Source organism: Oryx dammah, unplaced genomic scaffold, assembly GCF_014754425.2.
Source record: "Oryx dammah isolate SB20612 unplaced genomic scaffold, SCBI_Odam_1.1 HiC_scaffold_23, whole genome shotgun sequence".
NCBI lineage: Eukaryota > Metazoa > Chordata > Mammalia > Artiodactyla > Bovidae > Oryx > Oryx dammah.
Window position 1 is genome coordinate 7,942,615 of NW_024070207.1, and position 27,860 is coordinate 7,970,474.

Sequence of the window (27,860 nt, forward strand, 5' to 3'; positions counted from 1 at the left end):
TTTGGCATCGCCTTTCTTTGGGATTGGAATGAAAACTGACCGTTTCCAGTCCTGTGGCCACTCCTGAATTTTACAAATTTGCTGGCGTATTGAGTGCAGCACTAACAGCATCATCCTTTATGATTTGAAATAGCTCAGCTGGAATTCCATCACCTCCACTGGCTTTTTTGTAGTGATTCCTCCTCAGGCCCACTTGACTTCACACTCCAGGTTTTCTGGCTCTAGATAAATGATCACACCATTGTGTTGTGATTATCTGGATCATTAAGATCTTTTTTGTACAGTTCTTCTGTGTACTCTTGCCACCTCTTCTTAATATCTTCTGCTTCTCTTAGATCCATACCATTTCTGTCCTTTATTGTGCCCATCTTTGCATGAAATGTTCTCTTAGTATCTCTCATTTTCTTGAAGAGATGTCTAGTCTTTCCCATTCTATTGTTTTCCTCTATTTCTTTGCATTGATCATGTAGGAAAGCTTTCTTGTTTTTCCTTGCTATTCTTTTGAACTGCAATCAGATGGATATATCTTTCCATTTCTCCTTTGCCTTTCGCTTCCCTCTTCTTAGTTTTTTGTAGGCCCTCCTCAGACAACCATTTTGCCTTTCTGCATTTCTTTTTATTGGGAAGGGTTTTGATCATCCACTCCTGTACCATGTCACAAACCTCCGTCCATAGTTCTTCAGGCACTCTATCAGATCTAATCCCTTGAATCTATTTGTCACTTCCACTGTACAGTTGTAAGCGTTTTGACTTAGGTCTTACCTGAATGGCCTATAGGTTTTCCCTATGTTCTTCAATTTCAGTCTGAATTTTGCAATAAGGAGTTCATGATCTGAGCCACAGTCAGCTCCTGGTCTTGTTTTTGCTGACTATATAGAGCTTCTCCATCTTCAGCTGCAAAAAATATAATCAGTCTGATTTTGGTATTGACCATCTGGTGAGGTCCATGTTTAGAGTCATCTCTTGTATTGTTGGAAGAGATTCTTTTCTATGACCAGTGTGCTCACTTGTGTCTGTATGTGTGTGAAAGAAAAATGGAGGTGGGAGCCACCTGCAGGCCAGAGTCCTGACTGCAGTTTGAGGCTCAGGACAGATGGCTTGACAAAGGAATGAGGACAACGATTGGGATGTGGGTTAATGGTTTTAGCCAGGGTTTTCCAGAATTTTTCACTTACTGGTAGCAGTTTACCTGTGTCTTCCTTTTTCTGGAGTATATAAACCTGAGGTTGGAATCAATCTCTAGTCTGATCTGAAGAGAAAGCTACACTTGTAAAGGCAGCATGTGCAAGCTATGGGAGGCACAGAAACAAGCACGCACACGTAGATACAGTGCCCATTCCACTTTGAAACTTACTTTGCTCTATAAAAGTGATCACAGTGAACGTCTATAATGTGAAGGCTCTATGTGCCCGTACATGAGCACCGTCATCTTCATTGCCAGGTGGGATTTGGGGGTGTGTACTCTCAGGGCCACAACATCAGCGACTGGAAGACGCTCATTTCTCAAGCCTGGGAAGCCCATTTTATAAAAGGCAAGCTTCTCTGTGTCTTCAGCTTATGGTGAGGTACGTAACTTCCTGCCAGTCCTGCCATTAATCTGGGGAGATACTGTTGGTGCTATGACCCTAAACTTTGTTGTCTATCAAATGGGACTTTGGATACTTTGTCACATGGCTATCACAAGGAGAAAATGAAGAAACATATCCAAAGCATTTGGCATAGAGTGTGATTTCAAGGGGAGAAGGCAATGGCACCCCACTCCAGTACTCCTGCCTGGAAAATCCCATGGACGGAGGAGCCTGGTGGGCTGCAGTCCACGGGGTCGCTAAGAGTGGGACACGACTGAGCGACTTCCCTTTCACTTTTCACTTTCATGCATTGGAGAAGGAAATCTCACTCCAGTGTTCTTGCCTGGAGACTCCCAGGGACGGGGGAGCCTGGTGAGCTGCCGTCTATGGGGTCGCACAGAGTAGAACATGACTGAAGCGACTTAGCAGCAGCAGCAGCAGTGACTTCAAGGGCTCTTTCAAAGTCAGGACTCAGTAGTAGGCTCTGGCTGAGTCTTGTGGCTAAGGCAGGCATTGTGGAAAGGTGTTTTTCATTGTTTCTGCTAATGAAAAGATAGCTATCTTTATGCAGGAAGCAACTATTTCTCTGATATGCCTTAACGTCAAAGTTTTAATAACAGAAGGATCTGCAGTTTCTTAGGAGACTCTCAAGCTCCAAGGACTGCTCCACGTCACACTTGTGCACCTAATCCAGTTCCCCACACTGCGAAGACAGCCTTGCCTTTGACACGCCTGGTTAGCTCAGTGAGAGATGGCACTGGGGCAGCGAGCTGTGATGTTACCCTAACTGCTGCTCCTGGACTGCTCCCTGTGTTGATACACTGATAGGAAAATTCTAGACCTGTCTCCCATTCAACAGTGCAAGGAGCCTCAGATCATGTCACACCAGGATTTCAGCTATGTGCTGCCTCCTTGAAAGGCAAAAATCCAAGAATTACTAGCATTTTAGGACACAATTGTCTATTATTGTATCCACTACTAACTACAAATACATACTAGAAACCATCTTGTCCATTGAAAGTGTTTAATTAACTCTACTGTGAAAAAAAAATAAGAAAATAAGGAAGGAAATGAACATATAGGAAAATCCAGTGGTTAAATCTAACATAAGATGGCCCATTCATATTAATTTCTAAACTTGTTCCAAATTTCTGGCATGGAGAATTTTCTTTTTTTTTTTTCCCCCTCATGTTTTATTTTTTATTTTTTTTAATTTATTTTTTATTTTACTTTACAATTCTGTATTGGTTTTGCCATACATTGACATGAATCCACCACGGGTGATTTTCAAAACTACTTATTATGTGGCTGTGCCCGATCTTAGCTGCTGCAAGGGAACTCTTAGTTGTGGAATGTGAAGTCTTAGTTACGGCATGTGGGATCTAGTTCTATGACCAGATGTGAACTCAGGCCCTCAGCCTTGCCAGCACAGAGAATTAGCCAGGGGACAATCAGGGAAGTACAGACATTGCACATTAAAAAATAAAACCTCTCATGTCCCCTACTGCCTATGGAGACACAGGTGACTCTTTCTCCTTCTCTCTCTACCTCTACACTTTAAAATGTAAGTTCCACAAAGATTTTTCTACATTCCCTATTAACATCAGAAAAATTTTTACTTTCCCTGTAAATATTGCTCATTCCCATCAACCTCTCATCTCACTGCGATATCGGTTCTGCCCCCATAATAGCAAAGAACGTGCTCTCACCAAGGTCACAAGCCACCCATTTGCCTGTAGGTCCAGCTATTTTGTGCAAGTATTCACATAATATTACTTTTAATGACCATGTGATATACCCGTGTTTGAGCAGACTGCACCTGTCACTTAATAAATCTTTGACAGTTTCCCAGGCTCTGGAGCATGAGGTACTTACTGGGTACAAGCTGTCCTGTTCCCTAACTATGCAGTCCTATGTTAAATCCTGTTCTCACTGTTTCTCAGTTTTCCTCTTTTTTTTTTTACTGTTCCTATTATAAAATGGGAACTAGCAACAGTGACTACCTCATAGGGTTGCTAAGAACACTTAAAATGACAATATATTTTTTACAAAGATAATAATAAATGCTATCTACATTTATTTCATTTTATGTATCTTTATTGGCACTTCTATCAACATAGGCTGAAAAATATAGAATATAGTGTCATGATTATTCACAATACATTTAAGTATGCTGTTACTCAGTGTTATCAGCTACCAAAAATCATTGAACAAATCTCCAGAAACTATGTGGTATAAAATATCAAAAATGTGTTCTCTCATAATCCTGGAAACCTCAAGCCCAAGACGGTGGGTAGGACCATGCTTCTTCCAAAGGCTCTGGGGGAGAATCACTTCTTGACTCTTCCAGGCTCTGGCAGTTTCGCTCCAATCTCTTCCTCCATCTTTACATGGCCTTCTTTCCTGTGTGACATTTCTCTCTTGCCTTCTCTTTAACAATTACTTTAATTTCCAGATTCTCAATCTCTACAGTTTGTGATCCATGAGAAATTAAACACTCTCACATCGCTTGCACAAAAGTGATAAGAATGCTAATCAGTACATTCTAATGGCTAATACATAACACTCAATATTTTCTCACAGAAATGCCTATATGGTACGAGTATCAGAAAGACCAACTGAGACATTGAAAATTATCTGCAAACCAACTATAGTCAGGAAGACTTTTCACAGACAAACACGTGATTATATATGTAAACCTTAATACATTACACTGTTTTCCTCCTTTTTGGTCATGGACTATTCCAGGAAGATTTAATTGCATAACTTTAAATTTGAGGAGTCCCTAAAATATAAACCAAAACTGGTCTTAAAAAATATTGGTATGATGAAAGGATAGATTTTTGTCTATTGAGACAAATGTGGTTAGTTGCTAACTACACTTCAGCTCTATCATTACTCAGAGGATAACCATTTATGACAGAGGTCAAACTAAATTTTAACTTAGCATCAGAATCCTACACACCATTACCCAATCGATATTGAAGTAGATGCCATCACATATGCAAAAGATTACAGAATTTCAGTTTCAAAATTTGGAGGGAAAAAAATCTTAAGTGAAGTGAGTGAAGTCGCTCAGTCGTGTCCGACTCTTTGCGACCCCATGGACTGTAGCCCACCAGGCTCCTCCGTCCATGGGATTCTCCAGGCAAGAGTACTGGAGTGGGTTGCCATTTTCCTTCTCCAGGGGATCTTCCTGACCCAGGGATCGAACTCGGGTTTCCCACATTCCAGGCGGATGCTTTAACCTCTAAGCCACCAGGGAAGCCCAATAATGCTTAAAAACACTGACTAACTTAACCTAGAATTATTAGCTCCAGGACATTTTATTGTATTACGACCTTAAAAGGATGACAAAGTAGACATCAGTAGAAACGCTGTTAAAACTATTGTTTGTTTGCTCAAAGTTGTTGATAATAATGAAACAAAAAAGTAATAATGTCTGAATTTCACAGAACATAATTGCTTCCTTCTTATTTAACATTCGAGGGTATGACAAGGCAAAATCTAAGTATCATACTTTCTATTTTTGTTCTTAAACTCAAATAAAAGTCAGTATCAATACAAATGATAACAGAATAAAATAAATACATGCTTACAGAGGTTCTACAACATAGGATACAGTGACATAACTCTGCCAAAATAAAATCCGATTTTGTGTTGTAGAATAGCAGATTACACAGAATAGTGTGAAAAACTGTAAAATCCAAAGTTTTCTGTGTCATTAAGCAAAGAAAGGATGAGGAAGACTATTTGGCCAAACTGCATCTGCTACTCCATCCTAGACCCAGCTGTCTGATCATCCACTCAGTTCCAGTGCTTACAAACTCTCAGTCTACCCAGGCAGCCGCACCCAAGAGTAACTCCTTTTGCATCAAAGGTCTAGTTTCTTTCCTGTACACTAAGTCCTACTTTTCTAGGAAAGTCTGATTTTTCTGACTTCATGTTGAACTTAAGCCTTTGAAGTCATAGAAATTGCTATAATACTGAAAGCAGAGATGGAAATTAGAGTTGTCAAAGGTGATTTTCAAGTGTTCTGCAAATATAATGGGAAAATTACAAGAAAAGAGATTTTAAACTCTGCCTGGATTATGTAGCTACTTGGTATATTATAATGTTACTTTGATTACTAGTCAGGATAAAAAGGTGCTCAAAGGCAATAAAATATGCATTTGGGGGACATACATGGAAACGAAGTTTTCTTGACAGTTGGCTAAGGCATTTTTATATCCATAACAACCGTCAACTAAAACTTAGTATGTCACAGTTATTAAAAAAGGAAAGGAGTGGGATTCTTGCTTACAACTGAGTTTGGCAAAAACACATTTGTATATTCCTCCCCTGTAAGCACACAGTTCTTTAATTAGGGACAATGAGTGTGCCCACATAGCAGAATGAAAAATTTATAAGAATCTATGATAGAGAGTTACACAATCCTGCTTTACTAGAATGTAAAACACTCTTCTTACCCAAGCATTACTGTGTGTATCTCTGAAACATCTGAAAAATACTCTTCTGTGACTTACTAGGCCATAGTGAATGAGCAGTGTTGGGAACAATTCTCTGTAGTAGTACTTGGTATCTTTCTTCCATTAACTAGATCTTAACATTTCAACTGGATCTTAGAAGGTTGTCAATTTTCATTTTTTCAGGAAAGGAGATCCAACCAGTCAGTCCTAAAGGAAATCAGTCCTGAATATTCATTGGAAGGACTAATGCTGAAGCTGAAATTCCAATACTTTGGCCACCTGATGAGAAGAACTGATTCATTTGAAAAGACCCTGATGCTGGGAAAGATTGAAGGCGGAAGGAGAAGGGGATAACAGAGGATGAGATGGTTGGATAGCATCACTGACTCAATGGACACAAGTTTGAGTAAGCTCTGGGAGTTGGTGATGGACAGAGAAGCCTGGTGTGCTGCAGTCCATGGGGTCGCAAAGAGTTGGACACGACTGAGCAACTGAACTGAACTGAGGTTTTGGGTGGATGCTGTAGATCAGTTTGTCTTTTAATGCTTCTATCTTTGGCATTCTCCCTCTGTCCATTTAGTACTTTGTCTGGAGGTGAAGACATAACCCATAACTGATATTCATCTGGGGATCCTTTTGGCCAGGTTAGCCTCATTTGTTCTTGATCCACCTCTTTCTGAAGCTATAATGAAGCAGAAAATAACCTGTCCCATTCTTCTTGTTTATGTCTCTCAAAGAGGTTCCAAATCTATCAGTCTTGGGGTAAAGTGAACTTGTTTACTCGGCCTGAGGAAGATTTGGGGAACATTTTTCTTCTTTTTGTAAAACAGCATGGATTGCTGACTGCTTTGTTTTTTTGTTTTTTTTTTTTTTTTTTATCGGTCAGTAGGTGAGACTCCTCATTTTCTGTCACAGCTGTGTTATTTTCAACTGTCTGTGTTATATCTGATACTGTACATCCACTCTCAGTTTCGCCATAAGGCTTAATTGCAGCTTCTCCAGAAGAGGGAACTCTGGCTTCAGGTTCCTTATGACTTGCGACACATAACTTTTTCATGACTGCTTTGTTTTGACTTCCTTCAAGGCACCATTCTCCACCTCTGGTACATAACTGAGGTTTAGGTGACTCCACTGAAGATTCTGCACCTTGCTTTTGAACTTCAAGGCATATCTGAGGAGAAAATGCAGGCATACCTTCCTCAATTTCTGTATCTTGCCATGTAGGGTTCTTCACATCACTGCTGACAGTCTCCTTGGACCTGGAGGTTTTCCGATCTTCTTCTACAACTTCAAACTGTGATGCTAACCCAAGTTGAGAATTTGGTGACAAATACTTCTGAATATCACCAGTGTTTTTTTTTGTTTGCTCTTCCTTTTCCTTTGTGACTTGGTTGTGACAGGATCAGATTTTTTGGAATCCGAGGGGGAAGCCCAGACACTTTCCTCACAGATATTGCTAATATTAAGGCTTAGCCTTCTTGCCAGGGTTTTATTACTTTTCAGTTGTTCTTCCATCTCTCTGTGCCTTTTTTCTGCCTGTCTCTTTTCCTCTTCTTCCTCCTCTGCCAGTAATCTGTATGTATTCTTCACTGGCTTTGTTTTCTTCTTCCTGATTGGCTCCTCACTCTGCCTCCATCTTGCTTCCCTCCTTTTCATATTCTCTTCTTAATTCCCCAGGTTGACTTAATAGGTGAACTGGCTGATAGTCATTAACGATTTCCTCTGACTGTTGCCCAGAGACTCTAAGTTTGCATTCCTCTGGCTACTGTTTTTTGAATTATCTCCCACAGTTCCAGATTGACAAGAGAATTTCTTTGGGTATGGTACTGAGTCCAGAAAGCAATCTGGCAGTGACAGCTGGCACAGCACAAATTTGTCTTTTCAACAGTTGACTTGAAACAAGCTTTACAGAGCGTGTGGTTACAAGGTAGTGTCACAGGCTCAACGAGGATTTCCACACAGATCTGGCACTGGGATTCCAACGAGGAAGGGATGTGTCTTTGCGTACAGCCATTTTAATATGCTAATAAGGTGTATTCAGCATCAATACAACAATTCAGGAATTGGGCGCATCAAACCACTTGACATAAAAAGGTGTTCCGAAGGCCAGGTAAACAGTATGACCATGGAAGGCAGTGTATTTGCCCATGTTTAAGACAAGTATCTGGAGAAGGCAATGGCACCCTACTCCAGTACTCTTGCCTGGCAAATCCCATGGACGGAGGAGCCTGGTGGGCTGCAGTCCATGGGGTCGCTAAGAGTCGGACAGGACTGAGCGACTTCACTTTCACTTTTCACTTTCATGCATTGGAGAAGGAAATGGCAACCCACTCCAGTGTTCTTGCCTGGAGAATCCCAGGGACGGGGAAGCCTGGTGGGCTGCCCTCTATGGGGTCGCACAGAGTTGGACATGACTGAAGCGACTTAGCAGCTTAGCAGCAGCAAGACAAGTATCCAGAAAGGAAACAAATAAACCTTGGCAGCTCCCAGGCATTAACAACCATTGCAGTAGGGCAGATGCTGGGCAACGGCGTCTGAGCAGGGCAGAAGGAAAGCGCCAAGCTCCCTTCCTCCCTCTTACCACCTGAGGGTTCTCCCTTAGCTTGGGGCAGCCAGGCCCAATGCCATCGAGTCTCAAAGCCTCTGGGCCACGCCTCCATGAAGATGCTTCCTTCAGGACTCCAGTTTTCTCAGCAGAAGGACTTTTGTTTGACCTTTGCTGTGAAGTCATTCCTGCACACTTCTCAGTGCTCAGAGTCCGCCCTCACCTCTCTTGTGTGTTACTCGCTCAGTCGTGTCCGACTCTTTGCAACCCTGTGGACTGTAGCCCACCAAGGCTCCTCAGTCCATGGGATCTTCCAGGCAAGAATACTGGAGTGGGGTGCCATTTCCTCCTCCAGTGGCTCTTCCCTACTCAGGGATCGAACCTGGGTCTCTTGCATTGGCAGGCAGATTCTTTACCATCTGAGCCACCAGGGAAACACAATCACCTCTCTTAGGTCAGCTAAAAAGCCTAATCTTGGAGGCAGTGCTCTAGCAGTCCTGCAAGGGCTAGGAACATAACAACCTTCTCTCTCCTTTTTCTTTATTTTTTTCAGGGCTGGTAACAGCTAATGAGGTTTTTGTTTGTTTGTTTTAAATGAATGATTAAATAGCAGTTTCTAAGACTCTTTAACTTTAAAGTTCAAGAAGATAAATAGCAAGGCAGAGTTCTCGCAGAAAACTGCTGAAGCCTCAATTCAACCCAAGGCCCTAGAGTTCTGGAACCTTTGTCTCAGGGCCTCGAGAATAGGGCCGCTAGCACACTTCAGGGTCTGGGTGCCCCACCATGCTGGAGGCTTTCACCTTCTGAAGGATGTTCCCTCCCTGCCCCTAGCACCTGCTGGGCTCCTCATGCAGCTACCACGCACAGGAGCCTTCCTCCTGGGCCCACTGTATCCACTGTCCCCGGGTCCTGGACTAGCCACCGCTGCTCCTCAGATGGCCCCTGGGTTCCAATCCACCCCCAGAAATAAACGTGCCCAATACCTACAGGGGATGGAAGCACTTCCAGCCACACAAACCCCATTCCCACAGTCAGTGCAGGTCATGGGCGCCACCCCATGCACCCCCAGATCCTCTCTTCCTGCATCTGGCCAAGCCTTGAGTGGGTCATCATTAGGCTAGTTGGGGCCTGGAGGGTCCCAAATATACTCCTGTCATGCAAGGCCTTGACTGGGGGCAAGTCAGGCTTCAGGAGGCACCTCTTTGGGGAACAAAGTTCACCTTTCCCATAGGCACCCCCTCCCAGGGCAGAGACCCCTACAGCCTGCTGTAGCCCCCATGAGGCTGCCTGGGGAGCTGAAGGCTGACATCTGTCTCCGTGGTAGGAGGAAGCCCATGCTGAGGATGCTGCTGGGTATTTCCATAATAAATCCTCTGCTTAGGAAAACCTGGAGCTTCCAACACAGGAGTCACCTGCTGTTTCCACTCTCAGGTTCATGCCACAAGCCTGGCCACCTGCTGCCTGTGGGAGGTGGGCCAGGGTCTACTGCAGAGAATGGGTCTTGGAGGGCAGCCTGGGGGGCCTTTCAGAGACGTGGGGTGCAGAAGAAGTGCTGGGGTTTGTCCTTTGCACTCAGACACCAAAAGTATATTTCAGTGCCACCCCCCCATTTCTGGAAGCTTCCACGAGGTCAAAGATCCAGAGTGTGAGGGTTTGAAATATCCCAACTGGATCCAGATGGGGTGAACCACGAGACTGAGGCCAGCAAGTGGGCCTAGGGGGCTTGCTGCCTAGTGGGAGAGCTGTGTGGGTCTGTGATACCTTCAGCAGGCAAGGATAGGCTCCCCCATCCCAGGTGGCTTTGCCAAGAAAGTTGTCACCAGCCCCCCAGTTTGAGTCTCACCTTCGTACATCCCAGTAACCCCCTACAAACCTGGTGCCACAATTTGCTCACACATCCTCTCAGGCCCCCAGATCCCAGGATGACCACACGCTGCCTCCTGCGGCATGTGGGGTACATTCAGCCCAGCATAAGCCCTGCCAGCAATTTCCAGGAGGATCAAGCATGTAGGAGGTGCCCCAAGGAAAGGGCACACCAATGGACAAAGATCAGGTACACATGCTCACACAGGACATAGGTAATAGTTGTGGACCCAAGAGTCATTTATGAGTCTCAGTTCAGTTCAGTCACTCAGTTGTGTCTGACTCTTTGTGACCCCATGAATCACAGCACGCCAGGCCTCCCTGTCCATCACCATCTCCCGGAGTTCACTCAGACTCGCATCCATCGAGTCAGTGATGCCATCCAGCCATCTCATCCTCGGTTGTCCCCTTCTCCTCCTGCCCCCAGTCCCTCCCAGCATCAGAGTCTTTTCCAATGAGTCAACTTTTTGCATGAGGTGGCCAAAGTACTGGAGTTTCAGCTTTAGCATCATTCCTTCCAAAGAACACCCAGGGCTGATCTCCTTCAGAATGGACTGGTTAGATTTCCTTGCAGTCCAAGGGACTCTCAAGAGTCTTCTCCAACACCACAGTTCAAAAGCATCAATTCTTCAGTGCTCAGCTTTCTTCACAGTCCAACTCTTACATCCATACATGACCACAGGAAAAACCATAGCCTTGACTAGATGGACCTTAGTCGGCAAAGTAATGTCTCTGCTTTTGAATATGCTATCTAGGTTCCTCATAACTTTTCTTCCAAGGAGTAAGCGTCTTTTAATTTCATGGCTGCAGACGGTATCTGCAGTGATTTTGGAGCCCCCCAAAATAAAGTCTGACACTGTTTCCACTGTTTCCCCATCTATTTCCCATGAAGTGATGGGACCGGATGCCATGATCTTCATTTTCTGAATGTTGAGCTTTAAGCCAACTTTTTCACTCTCCTCTTTCACTTTCATCAAGAGGCTTTTTAGCTCCTCTTCACTTTCTGCCATAAGGATGGTGTCATCTGCATATCTGAGGTTATTGATATTTCTCCCAGCAATCTTGATTCCAGCTTGTGTTTCTTCCAGTCCAGCATTTCTCATGATGTACTCTGCATAGAAGTTAAATAAGCAGGGTGACAATATACAGCCTTGATGTACTCCTTTTCCTATTTGGAACCAGTCTGTTGTTCCATGTCCAGTTCTAACTGTTGCTTCCTGACCTGCATACAGATTTCTCAAGAGGCAGGTTAGGTGGTCTGGTATTCCCATCTCTTTTAGAATTTTCCAGTTTATTGTGATCCACACAGTCAAAGGCTTTGGCATAGTCAATAAAGCAGAAATAGATGTGTTTCTGGAACTCTCTTGCTTTTTCCATGATCCAGCGGATGTTGGCAATTTGATCTCTGGTTCCTCTGCCTTTTCTAAAACCAGCTTGAACATCAGGGAGTTCACGGTTAATGTATTGCTGAAGTCTGGCTTGGAGAATTTTGAGCATTACTTTATTAGCATGTGAGATGAGTGCAATTGTGTGGTAGTTTGAGCGTTCTTTTGCATTACCTTTCTTTGGAATTGGAATGAAAACTGACCTTTTCAAGTCCTGTGGCCACTGCTGAGTTTTCAAATTTGCTGGCATATTGAGTGCAGCACTTTCACAGCATCATTACTTTATGACAAATAGATGGGGAACAAGTGGAAACAGTGATAGATTTTATAATCTTGGGCTCCAACATTACTGCTGCTGGTGACTGCAGCCATGAAATTAAAAGACGCTTACTCCTTGGAAGAAAAGTTATGACCAACCTAGATAGCATATTCAAAAGCAGAGACATTACTTTGCCGACTAAGGTCCGTCTAGTCAAGGCTATGGTTTTTCCTGTGGTCATGTATGGACGTGAGAGTTGGACTGTGAAGAAGGGTGAGCGCCGAAGAATTGATGCTTTTTAAGTGTGGTGTTGGAGAAGACTCTTGAGAGTCCCTTGGACTGCAAGGAGATCCAACCAGTCCATTCTGAAGGAGATCAACCCTGGGATTTCTTTGGAGGGAATGATGGTGAAGTTTAAACTCCAGTACTTTGGCCACCTCATGCAAAGGGTTGACTCATTGGAAAAGACTTTGATGCTGGGAAGGATTGGGGGCAGGAGAAGAAGGGGACGACAGAGGATGAGATGGCTGGATGGCATCATGGACTCGATGGATCTAAGTCTGAGTGAACTCCGGGAGTTGGTGATGAAGGGAGGCCTGGCGTGCTGTGATTCATGGGGTCACAAAGAGTTGGACACGACTGAGCGACTGAACTGAACTGAACTGAACTGAACTCACTCCCACTCCGCAAGGAAGGGACGCCCTCTATTGGAGGAACCAGAGAAAAGACAAAAGGCACTGGACTCTTGTCTTCTCTCCTTCAGATGGGAGTAACCTCTTGGAGCCCCATACTTGGCTCAAAGCTGATGCCTTTGATACGTATACTGAAGAACTGGAAGAAGTTTTACCCTCAGGCCCTATTAAAGAAGCACAGGATCTTTTTCTTCACTGAGGCATGGCCTCAATGAATCTATCTGATGGTGGAAAATGGCCCCCTAAGGGCTCACTTAATTATAATACCATCCTCCAAGTAGATCTGTTTTGTAGATGAGAAGGAAAATGGTCAGAAGTCCCATATATACAGGTTTGCTTTGTCTTGAGAGAAAACACCCTCTTATGCAGGAGTTGTGGGCTTATTCCTTCTGTGATGCCTATAATTTACCCCAGACCCTTGGGTTCAAACTGTCTGCCTTATGCAGGGCTGCCCAAACCTAGCCCACGGGAGCCTGCACAGCCTCTGGTGACACCTCCAGCTCCAGCAGCAGCTCCCATCCTAGTGGCTCCTAATGCAACCCTGCTGACCCCTAGGCTATATTCTTCCCTCCTTCCATTACAGGAAGTTCCTAACGGGGACTTGGGACCCATGCGAGTTCATGTCCCTTTCCCCTTCCAAGATTTAAGCCAAATTAAATTAAACCTAGGCAGCTTCACTGAAGATTCTGACAACTATACGGTCTAACTCAATCTTTTGAAGTGGCATGGAAAGATGTTATGCCCATCCTGACTAGCACCCTTACTGACAATGAAAGAAGTAGAGTAATTAAAAATGCCCAGGAATGGGGAGATGAATGGTATGCTATAGCTTGCAGGGGATATCTGACAGGGAATCATCCCGGTTACCTGTAAGACTGCAGGCAGTGCCCAGAGCTGATCCTAATTGGGCACGTGACAAAGTCAGTGATGACTGGAAGAGAGTTCACTTTATGCTTTAAGGAAGACTTAAAAAAATCATGAGCAAAGCCATTAAACTACTCCAGACTATCAGGAGTGGCTCAGTAAAAGGAGGAATATCCCGTAGCTTTTCTGGAAGGGCTCAGGGAGGCATTGAGAAAAGTTATTTGGACCCAGACTCCCCAGAGGGCCAATTGATTCTTAAAGACAAATTTATTACTCAGTCAGCTCCAGATATTAGGCGGAAACTCCAAAAATTGGCCTTCAGCCCAGATATGGATTTAGAGCGCCTCCTAAAAGCTGCCACATCAATATTCTTTAACAGAGATCAGGAGGAACGTAAGGAAAAAGTCAAGAGAGATAAGAGAAAGGTGGCATCTCTCATTATGGCCCTACAGGGAGTTAACTTTAGGGCTGCAAAGGTGGGAGGACAAAAGCAAAAATCTGGAGCCTCTTTCCGTTGTGGAAAGGACGCACACTTTAAGGGACAATGCCCCCAGTGCAAGCAGAGGCCACTACCGAGGCCTTGCCCCACTTGCAAAGGAGATCACTGGAAAAGTAACTGTTCCCAAGGACGTAGGTTTCAGGAGTCAGAAACTCAGACTCAGGGTGAAGACTGAGGGGACCAGAGGCTTCCCACTTTGGCTCATGTCCTCATCACCACACAGGAACCTCGGATGACTCTAACTGTAGGAGGCCATCCTGTTATCTTCATACTGGGTACAGGAGCTACTTTCTCAGCCCTCCTCTCTAATCTGGGTCCTCCTTCTACCAAGTCAGCTACTATACGTAGCATTTCTGGAAAGCTGGTTACAAAATTCTTTACACAACAGTTGAATTGTAACTGGGATTCTACTCTTTTTTCTCATGCCTTTTTGATAATACCAAAAGCCCAACCCCCATCCTAGGAAGAGATGTTCTATCTAAAATGCAAACTTCAATTCATATGGAAATAGAATCTACAGAAAAGTTATGCTTACTCCTGACAGAAGTAGAAATTAACCCTGAAGTCTGGGAAACCGGAGAAAAGATAGGAAGAGACATCTCAGCTCAACTAGTACAGATAACTCTTAAAAATCCTAATAACTTTCCTTACCAGAAACAATACTCTCTAAAGCCAGAGGCAAAACAGGGATGTATTCCCTTGATTGAAAACCTCAAAGGACAGGGGCTCTTAATAGAATGTAACAGCCCTTATAATACAACTATTCTGGGAGTTCAAAAGCCTAATGAGGAATAGTGTCTAGTTCAGGACCTCTGCTTCATTAATGAAGTTGTAATACCGTTACATCCTGTCATGCCTAACCCCTGTACTCTACTCTTCCAAATCCCAGAAACAGCCACTTATTTTACTGTTTTAAATTTGAAGGCTGCCTTTTTTTTTTTTTTTTTGCATACCCTTAGCTCAAAGTTCACAATTTTTGTTTGCTTTTGAGGATCCATCTGATTCCTCTACTCAACTAGGACAGAGTTGCCTCAAAGATTTAGAGATAGCCCTCACTTGTTCGGGCAGGTGTTAGCCAATGACCCAGCTGCCTTTCACACAACTGAATGTATAAAAGTCCTTCACTATGTAGATGATATTCTCCTTTGTGCTGACACAGACAAAAAATGTAACCAAGCCATTTGTGACCTTCTTAATTATCTAGCTCCATGTGACTACAAGATATCACAATCAAAAGCTCAAATGTGCCAACAAGAAGTCAAAGATTTAGGACTCAAACTCTCCCATGGAGTTTGAACCCTGGGAACCTGGAGAAATATATGCATTTAAGACTTTAAAACAGGCTCTTCTTCAGGCTCCTGCTCTCAGCCTGCCGGTGCTAAGTTGCTTCGGTCGTGTCCAACTCTGTGCAACCCTATAGGCTGTAGGCTGCCAAGCTCCTCCGTGCATGGGTTCTCCAGGCAAGAATACTGGAGTGGGTTGTCATGTTCTTCTCCAGGGGTCGAACCCAGGTCTCCTGAATTGCAGGCAGGTTTGTTACCACTAGTACCACCTGGGAAGTTCCTCAGCCTGCCTGCAAGAGACAATTTAATCTTTTTGTAACAAAGATCAGGATAGGCAATAGTCACATTATCTAAAATTTTATAAAGTAATCCCCTATCTCCTAGAACCAGTGCTCAATTAGCTGAATTGACTGTTTAAACCAGGACCTTAGAGCTGGAGACTGACAAGAGAGTGAACATCCATACTGATTCTAAATATGTTTACTTAGTCCTTCATTTTCATGCTGCTATCTGGAAGGAAAGAAACTTTATTTTTATTTTTTTTTTTACTTTACAATATTGTATTGGTTTTGCCATACATCAACATGAATCTGCCATGGTTGTACATGTGTTCCCCATCCTGAAACCCCCTCCCACCTCCCTCCCCATACCATCCCTCTGGGACATCCCAGTGCACCAGCCCCGAGCACCCTGTATCATGCATCGAACCTGAACTGGTGATCCGTTTCACATATGATAATTTACATGTTTCAGCGCCATTCTCCCATATCATCCCACCCTCGCCCTCTCCTGCAGAGTCCAAAAGACTGTTCTATACATCTGTGTCTCTTCTGCTATTTTGCATACAGGGTTATCGTTACTATCTTTCTAAATTCCATATATATGCGTTAGTATACTGTATTGGTATTTTATTTTCTGGCTTACTTCACTCTGTATAATCAGCTCCAGTTTCATCCACCTCATTAGAACTGATTCAAATGTATTCTTTTTAATGGCTGAGTAATACTCCATTGTGTATATGTACCACAGCTTTCTTATCCATTCATCTGCTGATGGACATCTAGGTTGCTTCCATGTCCTGGCTATTAGAAACAGTGCTGCAATGAACATTGGGGCACATGTGTCTCTTTCAATTTTGGTTTCCTTGGTGTGTGTGCCCAGCAGTGGGATTGCTGGGTCATAAGGCAGTTTTATTCCCAGTTTTTTAAGGAATCTCCACACTGTTCTCCATAGCAGCTGTACTAGTTTGCATTCCCACCAACAGTGTAAGAGGGTTCCCTTTTCTCCACACCCTCTCCAGCATTTCTTGCTTGTAGACTTTTGGATAGCAGCCATTCTGACTGGTGTGAAATGGTACCTCATTGTGGTTTTGATTTGCATTTCTTTGATAATGAGTGATGTTGAGCATTTTTTCATGTGTTTGTTAGCCATCTGTATGTCTTCTTTGGAGAAATGTCTGTTTAGTTCTAAAACCTCAGATGGCAGTCCCATTAAATACTATCAAGAAATTATGTGCCTCTTAGATGCAATTAAACTACCCAAAGAAGTGGCTGTTGGGGCCATCAAAGGGGTGATTCTGACATAACAGTGGAAAATAGGAGAGCTGACCAACAGGTAAAAGAAGGCAGCCATCCAGTCTTTTAATACTCAGGCTCCCCTCCTCTGGAATAAGAGCCCCAGTGACATAAAATACCAGTATTCTCCAGAGAAATGCCAACACCCTCTTTCTCATGGAGATACTCTACTCCCCTCTGGATGGCTTCAAACAGAAGATGAAAAACTTGTATTGCCCTACAGCACCCAATGAAAAATCCTTAAAACTCTACAGCAAACTTTCCATTTGGGAATTGAAAATACTTACGAACATGCTAAGAGTCTTTTCAAGGGAAAAAGATTAATAAAGACTGTAAGCTAGATTGTTAAAGGATGTGAAGTCTGCCAAAAGAATAATGCCTATAACAACCAGTCAGTTCTCCCAGGCTTACAGTGTTCAGGAAGATATCCTGGAGAGGACTGGATAGATTTCACTCATAAGTCAAAAGCCAAGGGACAACAATACCTATTGGATTGGGTTGATACCTTTACTGAGTGCATAGAGGCTTTCCTTTGTAGAATAGAACAAGCAAAAGAAGTTGTTAAAACTTTAGTATAGGAGATCTTTCCTAGCTTTGGCCTGTCACGTGGAATGGCCCTGCCTTTAAGGCTACAATAGCCCAGGGCGTCTCCCAGGCCATAAGAATCGAGTTTCATTTACACTGTGCCTGGCGGCCTCAATCCTCTGGGAAGGTAGAAAAGGCTAATTGTATGATTAAGAGACATTTATGAAAAGTCTCACAAGAGACTCACCTTTCCTGGACTTCAGTACTTCCCTTAGATCTTGTGAGAATAAGAAATACCCCACAGTCACTGGGACTCAGCCCTTTTGAAATGTTATATGGGAGGCCATTTCTCAAAAATGATTTTCTTCTAGATCAAGAAACCGCCGAACTAACAAAATATGTCACTAACTTCTTTTCAAAAAATAGTTACAATCCTTAGAAAATGAGATCTCACAACTAAAAGAAAAGAAAAAGTCCTTATATAATCGTGGGAACTTGGTGTTAGTAAAGGCCATTCCTGACAATAGTCTGACCTTAACTCCCACATGGGAGGGACCTAATTCTGTTATTCTCTTTTCTCCCACCGCTGGTAAGGTTACAAGTATTGATGCCTGGATTCCTCACACACAGATAAAGCCTTGGAATTCTCCTGGAGAAAATCACAAGGACCATCTAACACCCCCAGGAGAAAATTCACAGGAAAATTCTCAGTGTTTGGAATATCAATACACTCCTTTAGAAGGACTGAAAGGACAACTGTTCAAGAAGGGCCCGGGATATGAAAAGTCAAGTCTAGGCAATGGCTGATTTCACTTCTCCTTTTGGGACCACCCTATAGAACTAGATATCAACTTCCATCTGGTGGAAACCCCTGGTCCTGTTCTGAAGCCGTGTTTTGCTCTTATTGCTTTTTGGCCCTTGTATTCTAAATTGTCTCTCTTGCGTTGTAATGTTTCACATAGAGGCTATCAAACTTCTAATGGTGATAGAAATGGAGCCTAAGATGACATACCGAGGTCCACTAGATCGCCCCCTGGTGGAGACCTAACTGCCATCCCTTAATGACACCCCTACACAGCTTGAAGAAGCCAGATTGGTCATCTCCCCTTTCCTCATAATGGCAGTTAGAGTCTCCATCTCTAGAGGGGGGGATTGAGGTACAAATTACTAGGCAGTCAGTCTAGAACTCTGAGACCTTCGTCCTGTTTTCAGTAACCACCCCACTCCATTGTCCTGAATTCCTGTGTCTTTCAGTTCAGTTCAGTTCAGTCGCTCAGTCATGTCTGACTCTTTTCGACCCCATGGACTGCAGCACACCAGCCTTCCCTGTCCATCACCCACTCCTGAGCTTGCTCAAACTCATGTTCATTGAGTCAGTGATGCCATCCAACCGTCTCATCCTGAGTCGACCCCTTGTCCTCACACCTTCAATCATTCCCAGCATTAGGGTCTTTTCAAATAAGTCAGTTCTTTGAATCAGGTGGCCAAAATGTTGGAGCTTCAGCCTCAGCATCAGTCCTTCCAATGAATATTCAAGACTGATTTCCTTCAGGACAGACTGGTTGGGTCTCTCCACTCAAGGGATGCTCAAGAGTCTTCCCCAACACCACAGTTCAAAAGCATCAATTCTTCTGTGCTCAGCATTTTTATAGTCCAACTTTCACATCCATACATGACTACTGTAAAAAACAAAGATTTGACTAGATGGAACTTTGTTGGTAAAATAATGTCTCTGCTTTCTAATATGCTGTCTAGGTTGGTCATAACTTTTCTTCCAAAGAGCAAGGGTCTTTTAATTTCATGGCTGCAATCATCATCTGCAGTGATTTTGGAGTCCCTCAAAATAAAGTCTGACACTGTTTCCACTGTTTCCCCATCTATCTGCCATGAAGTGATGGGACCAGATGCCATGATCTTAGTTTTCTGAATGTTAACTTTTAAACCATCTTCTTCACTCTCCTCTTTCACTATCATCAAGAGGCTCTTTAGTTATTCTTCACTTTCTTCCATAAGGGTGATGTCATCTGCATATCTGAGGTTATTGATATTTCTCCCGGCAATCTTGATTCTAGTTTGTGCTTCCTCCAGTCCACCATTTCTCATGATGTACTCTGGATATAAGTTATATAAACAGGCTGACAATATACAGCCTTGATGTACTCCTTTCTCAATTTGGAAGCAGTCTGTTGTTTCAAGCCCAGTTCTAACTATTTCTTCTTGACCTGCATGTAGATTTCTCAAAGGGCAAGTGAAGTGGTCTAGTATTCCCATCTCTTTAAGAATTTTCCAGAGTTTGTTGTGATCCACACAGTCAAAGGCTTTAGCATAGTCAATAGAGCAGACGCAGATGTTTTTTAGGAACTCTCTCACTTTTTCGATGTTCCAAGGGATGTTGGAAATTTGATTTCTGGTTCCTCTGCCTTCTCTAAATCAAGCTTGAGCATCTGGAAGTTCATGGTTCATGTAGTATTGAAGCCTGGCTTGGAGAATTTTAAGCATTAATTTGCTAGCGTGTGAGATGAGTGCAACTGTGCAGTTGTTTGAGCATTCTTTGGCATTGCCTTTCTTTAGGATTGGAATGAACACTGACCTTGTCCAGTCCTGTGGCCACTGCTGAGGTTTCCAAATTTGTTGGTATATTGAGTGCAGCACTTTCACAGCATCATCTTTTAGGATTTGGAATAGCTCAACTGAAATTCCATCACCACCACTAGCTTTGTTCATAGTGATGCTTCTTAAGGCCCACTTGACTTCACATTCCAGGATGTCTGGCTCTAGGTGAGTGTTCACACCATTGTGATTATTTGGGTCATGAAGATCTTTTTTGTATAGTTTTCCTGTGTATTCTTGTCACCTCTTCTTAATATCTTCAACTTCTTGTTGGTCCATACCATCTCAGTCCTTTATTGAGCCCAACTTTGCATGAAATGTTCCCTTGGTATCTAATTTTCTTGAAGAAATCTCTAGTCCTTCTCATCTTATTGTTTTCCTCTATTTCTTTGCATTAATCACTGAGGAAAGCTTTCTTATCTCTCCTTGCTTTTCTTTGGAACTCTGCATTCAAATGGGTGTATCTTTCCTTTTCTCCTTTGCTTTGGCTTTTCTTCTTAGCTATTTGTAAGGCCTCACTAGACAACCATTTTGCCTTTTTGCATTTCATTTTCTTGGCAATGGTCTTAATCACTGCCTCCTGTACAATGTTGTGAACTTCCATCCATAGTTCTCCAGGCACTCTGTCTATCAGATCGAATCCCTTAAATCTATTTATCTCTTCCACTGTATAATTGTTAGGGATTTGATTTAGGTCATACGTGAATGGTCTAGTGGTTTTCCCTACTTTCTTCAATTTAAGTCTGAATTTGGCAATAAGGAGTTCATGATCTGAGCCACAGTCAGCTCCCAATCTTGTTTTTGCTGACTATATAGAGGTTCTCCATCGTTGGCTGCAAAAAAAAGGTGAGTTGAAACAGTTGGCCAAATACATAGTTCTATAACATCAATTGATTGTGATAGTGTAACACTAGATATGAGAAGAAGAAATAAGAGGGAATCATTTCCTAGACCATCAAAGACTAGTAGGTCAGATAGCCCAAAGATTTGGGCTACTGTGGACATTGTACAGGAGACAGGGATCAAGACCATCCGCATGGAAAAGAAATGCAAAAAAGCAAAATGGCTGTCTAGGGAGGCCTTACAAATAGCTGTGAAAAGAAGAGAAGCGAAAAGCAAAGGAGAAAAGGAAAGATATAAGCATCTGAATGCAGAGTTCCAAAGAATAGCAAGAGGAGATAAGAAAGCCTTCTTCAGCGATCAATGCAAAGAAATAGAGGAAAAGAACAGAATGGGAAAGACTAGAGATCTCGTCAAGAAAATTAGAGATACCAAGGGAAAGTTTCATGCAAAGGTGGGCTCGATAAAGGGCAGAAATGGTATGGACTTAACAGAAGTGGAAGATATAAGAAGAGGTGGCAAGAATACATAGAAGAACTGTACGAAAAAAATCTTCAGTTCAGTTCAGTTCAGTTTAGTTCAGTCGCTCAGTCATGTCTGACTCTTTTTCATGACCTGGATAATGACGATGGTGTGATCACTCATCTAGAGCCAGACATCCTGGAATGTGAAGTCAAGTGGGCCTTAGAAAGCATCACGATGAACAAAGCTAGTGGAGGTGATGGCATTCCAGTTGAGCTATTTCTAATGCTGAAAGATGATGCTGTGAAAGTGTTGCACTCAATATGCCAGCACATTTGGAAAACTCAGCAGTGGCCACAGGACTGGAAAAGGTCAGTTTTCATTGCAATCCCAAAGAAATGCAATGCCAAAGAATGCTCAAACTACTGCACAATTGCACTCATCTCACATGCTAGGAAAGTAATGCTCAAAATTCTCCAAGCCAGGCTTCAGCAATACATGAACCGTGAACTTCCTGATGTTCAAGCTGATTTTAGAAAAGGCAGAGGAACCAGAGTTCAAGTTGTCAACATCTGCTGGATCATGGAAAAAGCAAGAGAGTTCCAGAAACACATCTATTTCTGCTTTATTGACTATGCCAAAGCCTTTGACTGTGTGGATCACAATAAACTGTGGAAAAGTCTGAGAGAGATGGGAATACCAGACCACCTGACCTGCCTCTTGAGAAATCCCTATGCCGGTCAGGAAGCAACAGTTAGAACTGGACATGGAACAACAGACTGGTTCTAAATAGGAAAAGGAGTATGTCAAGGCTGTATATTGTCACCCTGCTTATTTAACTTCTATGCAGAGTACATCATGAGAAACGCTGGACTGGAAGAAACACAAGCTGGAATCAAGATTGCCAGGAGAAATATCAATAAGTTCAGATATGCAGATGACACCGCCCTTATGGCAGAAAGTGAAGAGGAGCTAAAGAGCCTCTTGATGAAAGCGAAAGAGGAGAGTGAAAAAGTTGGCTTAAAGCTCAACATCAGAAAACGAAGATCATGGCATCCGGTCCCATCACTTCATGGGAAATAGATGGGGAAACAGTGGAAACAGTGTCAGACTTTATTTTTTGGGCTCCAAAATCACTGCAGATGGTGACTGCAGCCATGAAATTAAAAGACGCTTACTCCTTGGAAGAAAAGTTATGACCAACCTAGATAGCATATTCAAAAGCAGAGACATTACTTTGCCGACTAAGGTCCGTCTAGTCAAGGCTATGGTTTTTCCTGTGGTCATGTATGGATGTGAGAGTTGGACTGTGAAGAAGGCTGAGCACTGAAGAATGGATGCTTTTGGACTGTGGTGTTGGAGAAGACTCTTGAGGGTCCCTTGGACTGCAAGGAGATCCACCAGTCCATTCTGAAGGAGATCAGCCCTGGGATTTCTTTGGAAGGAATGATGCTAAAGCTGAAACTCCAGTACTTTGGCCACCTCATGCGAAGAGTTGAGTCATTGGAAAAGATCCTGATGCTGGGAGGGATTGGGGGCAGGAGCAGAAGGGGACGACAGAGGATGAGATGGCTGAATGGCATCACCGACTCAATGCATGTGAGTCTGAGTGAACTCCGGGAGTTGGTGATGGACAGGGAGGCCTGGCGTGCTGTGATTCATGGGGTTGCAAGAGTCAGACACGACTGAGCGACTGAACTGAACTAACAGTGCCTAGTCCAGTAATAGCACACTGAGTGACCTATCAATGAAATCTTTGCCTGACCTAGGAATGACCATTCCTATCTCTGTGGGATAAAATAGTCATGAAATACCTCCCAAAACATGGTTGAATTGATTACCATGGAGTGGGAAGAGGAGGAGAGGTAGGAGCACTGACAACAAAAATAGGTCGCTCACCTATCTAGTTCTGTAAGAATGATGTCACTTAGCTACTGCAATCACTGACCTTGAACACATCCTTCAAGGCGCTCAGGAGTGAGGTACTCTCTGCGCTGGGAAAACTGGCAGAATAGGCCTTCAGATCCTTCAGATAACTAAATATTTTGGGGACACAATTTTATGAACCTGATTTTTTGCATCTTCACATACCTAGCAAAGCATTTAAAATCATTATCAGAGATATCTGGTCCTCGTGAGTAGCAACAACCTTCTACTGAGATTTGTGCTTGATTGCACATACCTCCTTCATGAAAATCAGAAATATACTGACTTCTCACATCTTCAAAGCAGTTCCCCAGAGCTAGCTGAGAGGCTGTCTCCCAGCTATGGTCCTCAATAAGTCCTCAAATAAAACTGAACTCACAGCTTTCACATTGTAAACTTTATGCCCACTAATATGAGTAGATACAGTTTCAGCTGACAATATATGGTGAAGATGTGGCAAATTCAGAATTCTCATACAGTGCTGGTAGAACTGTAAAGTGGTCAACCACTTTGAAAAACAATTTGGCAGTTCCTCAAATGATTAATCATATGTTGCCATGAGATTTGAAAACGTTATGCTAAATGAAGAAGAGAGCACCCAAAGAACACATATTATATGGTTTATGAAAATATGTAGATTTCCACCATTCTTGACATGTCCACAATGAGGAAATTTACAGTGCTTCTCTCCATGGCAATTACTTTTTTGCAATTCTTGGAATCCCCCACCACAGAGGTGTAGAAGAGCCCCATCTAGTTTCCCTCATCTATCTGGGAGCTATGTTTCTAGGTTGGATTTGGGTGAAAAATAGAAGGAAGAAACCAAAGGAATTTACTCAGGTCATGACCCTGGTCACCTGCCCATCTATATTTTTGGAGTAAGCAACTGCCAGGAGCTTGAATGTAGGAAATGAGATATTCTGGAATGTGACAGCAGGAAGACCAGTCCCTTCCCAATCTCTTGACAGGATGGGGTGAGGCCATTATCTCTGTATCCCTCAACGTGCTTCTGTCTCAAGGCCCTTCCCTTTGCTGAGGTCTTCAAAAGCATCTTTAATAATAGCTGTTAAATTTCAACAGATGACTTCAATTACCAGCAAATACTTTCCATATTTAATGAATGTTTATTATAGTAGAATAAAATATAAATGTTTATTAATAAGATTTGAAATCTGTCCCAGAAGGGGAAAAATGGTAGATTACTTACATAAAACAGCCAAGATTTGGCAAACATACTTCTCCTTAAAGGTTAACTTCACGGATCATTTTCAAAACACCAACTGTGTGTGTTTAGAAAGATTCCCCCATTTTTTTTTTTATTCCATGAAACAATTTAGAAAGTTCTCAAAATGAAGCTGGTGTGGAATCCACAGAAAATATTTTCTGTGAGGTGCAAGAGAACATAAATAATGAGGGTTTTTTTTTTTTCTGTTTTACTTCCCCAGCTTGAAACATGTCTTTCAAAAATGAAATTTCCTAATTCTCAGGGTTTTTTTGAGACACACTGATTATTAAAATGGAAATAAAGAGAAATTAGTAGGAAGTCAATATACAGCTAAGCAGAACAAGAGAAAAAAAAAAGCAGAAAAGGCCAAAATTAACACCAAGGCCTTGGAGTGGTTGGGAGATGTAGACACTCCATTGTACCTAGAGAAGGTCAAACCCCAACGATAGGGCAGCGAGGCCACCGATGGGTCTCAGATTGGAGAAGACTGAGCTGAGCCCAGGGCCTAGCACACAGCTGTGTGGACTGGGAGGTTCTTGCGTGCAGAGGTGGAGGGGCGGGTCCTATTGGGGGTTAGGGGAGGGGGATCGGAAGGCGAGCTCGGCGATGAGGCGGGGCCCTCACGTGACCGCGAGCTGCCGAGCCTTGCAGCCTTAGGTGCAGGCGTCACTCCTGTCTGGTTATCAGCTCCCCGCTGCCCTGAGCTCAGCGGGCTGGCATCGGGCCCGCGGCAAGCGGAGCAGGTAAGGGCTCCGGGGCCCGCGCGCTGACGCCAGGGAGGCAGTGGCCAACCAACCCTTGAGGCCCGCGCAGGGGTTCAGTGCGGAGAGTCCCGGCGAGTTCTTTCCACACCCCGGCTTTCCTGGGAACAGAAATAGGGGCCCCCTGGGGTGGGCGTGCGGGGGGCGGGGAGGGACAGGGTTCCAGGGAGGGCAGCAGAGCAACTAAGAGCGATGGGAAATCATCCCTGATTCCGCAGGGCCACGGTGAACCCGGGAGTGGGGCGGGGATGGGGCACCTGGCCGCGGGCCGGGAGACGACGGTCGCGGGGGGCGGCGGGGGCGGGGAAGGAGCGGTGGTTCAGCACCGAGAGCTTGGTGACAGTCCTCCCTCCCTCCATCCTCTTAGGCCTGCGGCTCTACGCGTCAAGTGTTGCAGCAACTCACTTTGCAGCAGGAATCGGGAGGAGGAGGAGACAGCAAGGATAGGCTAAGGTCGGTGCAGGGGACAATGTGCGTAGAGGGGTGCAGAACCCCGTCATACCCCCTCTCAACGTCCCCAAGCCCCGACCTCCATGTTGATGTTTGAAATGGCCTAGGGGATGGATCTGTAGGGGAAATGGTGGGTTTGGGAAGAGGGAGGGAAAAGAACTGAGAAGGAATGGGGAGGGCTCGGACCTGGGGGCCCCCTAGAGGACGCACGAAGCCTTTCAGGTGTGAAAATTAAAAAAAAAAGAAAGAAAGGAAACCATGATATCTAGACCTCTGAACATTCCTAGTAAGGCCTCTGTCCTCGGTGCTGATCTGACCACCAAAAATGCAGTCGCTTTTCCTGTCTTTTGTCTCCTAGGAGCAGTGATGCCCAAAGAGGAACAAGTGCTGAAAAATCTCACCATGGAAAATGCCAACGAAGAAAATGAAAAAAAGGATGAAAAAGAGCAAGATGCTAATAAAGGAGAGCCTTTGGCCTTCTCTTTGGGAGCTGGTGAATATTGTGTACCTAGAGGAAATCGCAGACGGTTCCGTGTTAGGCAGCCCATTCTACATTATAGATGGGACATGACTCAGAGGCTTGGAAAGCCACAGGCGAGGATGAGAGAAGAGAATATAGAAAGGATTGGGGAGGAGATGAGACAACTCATGCAAAAGCTGAAGGAAAAACAGTTGAGTCACAGTTTGCGGGCAGTTAGCACTGACCCCCCTCACCATGAACATAATGATGAGTTTTGCCTTATGCCTTAAATCCTGATGTTAATAGGGAGACACACTTGCTTCCTAAACTTACATATTCACGATGTACCTTTGTCATAAACCTTTTGATGCCACTCATTTCTGGTGGGTCTCAGATTACCAGCTTCTAGTTGAATGTTTTGACCCAGTCTGTAAGATTTTCTTAACAGGATAATTTTACCTGTTTCATGGCAAGATGCTTATTATATATTGTGAAGTAAATAAAGCAGTTTAAAAAAGCAATTTCTGTATGTATTCTTTTTTATTTCAAATTTAATATTTATCTAATACATAAAGAAAAAAATGCTGAAATTAATGTACCAAAAGATTAATACAGGGACTCATTTCTGTGTCATGAGTTGATGTCTTTTATAATTTCTGTAGTTTGGGAAGATGTGGAGCTATTTTTAATGACCTTATGAGAGCTATAGAGTCACTTAATAAAGACTTGGTTATGAAATTTGAATCTTTAAGCCTGATGAATAAACCCAGGAATTCTTTACAAATTGGAAACTATATTTGCTTCACATGACTGTGAAACAAGGCCTGGTGTGTCTGAACTGTGTTTACCTATTTTTGTCCCCATCTCCACATATTAAGCAAGAACCTCAGATTTTCCCCTGAGATTTCCCCCTACCCTCAGATTTTCCCTTCAAATATTTAGCAGAGTCCCCAAAGATAGAGGGCTTCCCTGGTGGCTCAGAGGTTAAAGCGTCTGCCTCCAATGCGGGAGACCCGGGTTCGATCCCTGGGTCGAGAAGATCCCCTGGAGAAGGAAATGGTAACCCACTCCAGTATTCTTGCCTGGAGAATCCCATGGACGGAGGAGCCTGGTGGGCTGCAGTCCACAGGGTCGCAAAGAGTCAGACACGCCTGAGTGACTTCACTTCCAAAGATAGATCTCCCCAGTCCAGCATCCTTCCTCCCGCTCAGGGCTGCACTTTCTGCTAGTCAGTTTGTGATTCTGCCTGACATAAGGTAGGCACTTGGCAAAATACAATGAATAATGATTGCATCAAGAGCTCTGACTTTTTGTCTCATTCAGTCCCTGAATAAAATAATCTTGGATATGTAACTTCAGTTCTCTAGAAGAGGTTATTTTCAATTCCTAAAGGAACACTGGATTCATTTAATACTGTCCTAGTGTTTCTAAAACTATGATCATCAGCCACCTGTGTGAGAATCACCTGAGGAGTTTCTTAAAAATGTACCCATCCAAATCTACTGGATGGAGTTCTGGAACTTCTGTTTTTAGCAAACTTCCCTGGTGACTCAGATGCACATTAATGTCTAAAAGGCTACTAGTGTGTATATACTTATTA

The 27,860-nt window shown here is 43.5% G+C and overlaps 1 protein-coding gene and 1 pseudogene across 1 annotated transcript; one reads left to right on the forward strand and one right to left on the reverse strand.

The window, feature by feature from the left end:
• Positions 1–6,044: 6,044 nt before the first annotated feature.
• LOC120882507 lies at positions 6,045–25,709 on the reverse strand (annotated as a pseudogene).
• On the forward strand, positions 25,209–26,781 carry LOC120882316 (protein BEX2). The gene is made up of 3 exons (XM_040266294.1): positions 25,209–25,332; positions 25,718–25,803; positions 26,159–26,781. The coding sequence occupies exon 3, from the start codon at positions 26,167–26,169 to the stop codon at positions 26,548–26,550; it is 384 nt and encodes a 127-aa protein (XP_040122228.1). The 5' UTR covers positions 25,209–25,332; positions 25,718–25,803; positions 26,159–26,166; the 3' UTR covers positions 26,551–26,781.
• The last annotated feature ends 1,079 nt before the right edge of the window (positions 26,782–27,860 follow it).

Coding starts and splice junctions, on each gene's coding strand:
- LOC120882316 (XM_040266294.1), top strand. CDS start 26,167: ATGCCCAAAGAGGAACAAGTGCTGAAAAATCTCACCATGGAAAATGCC.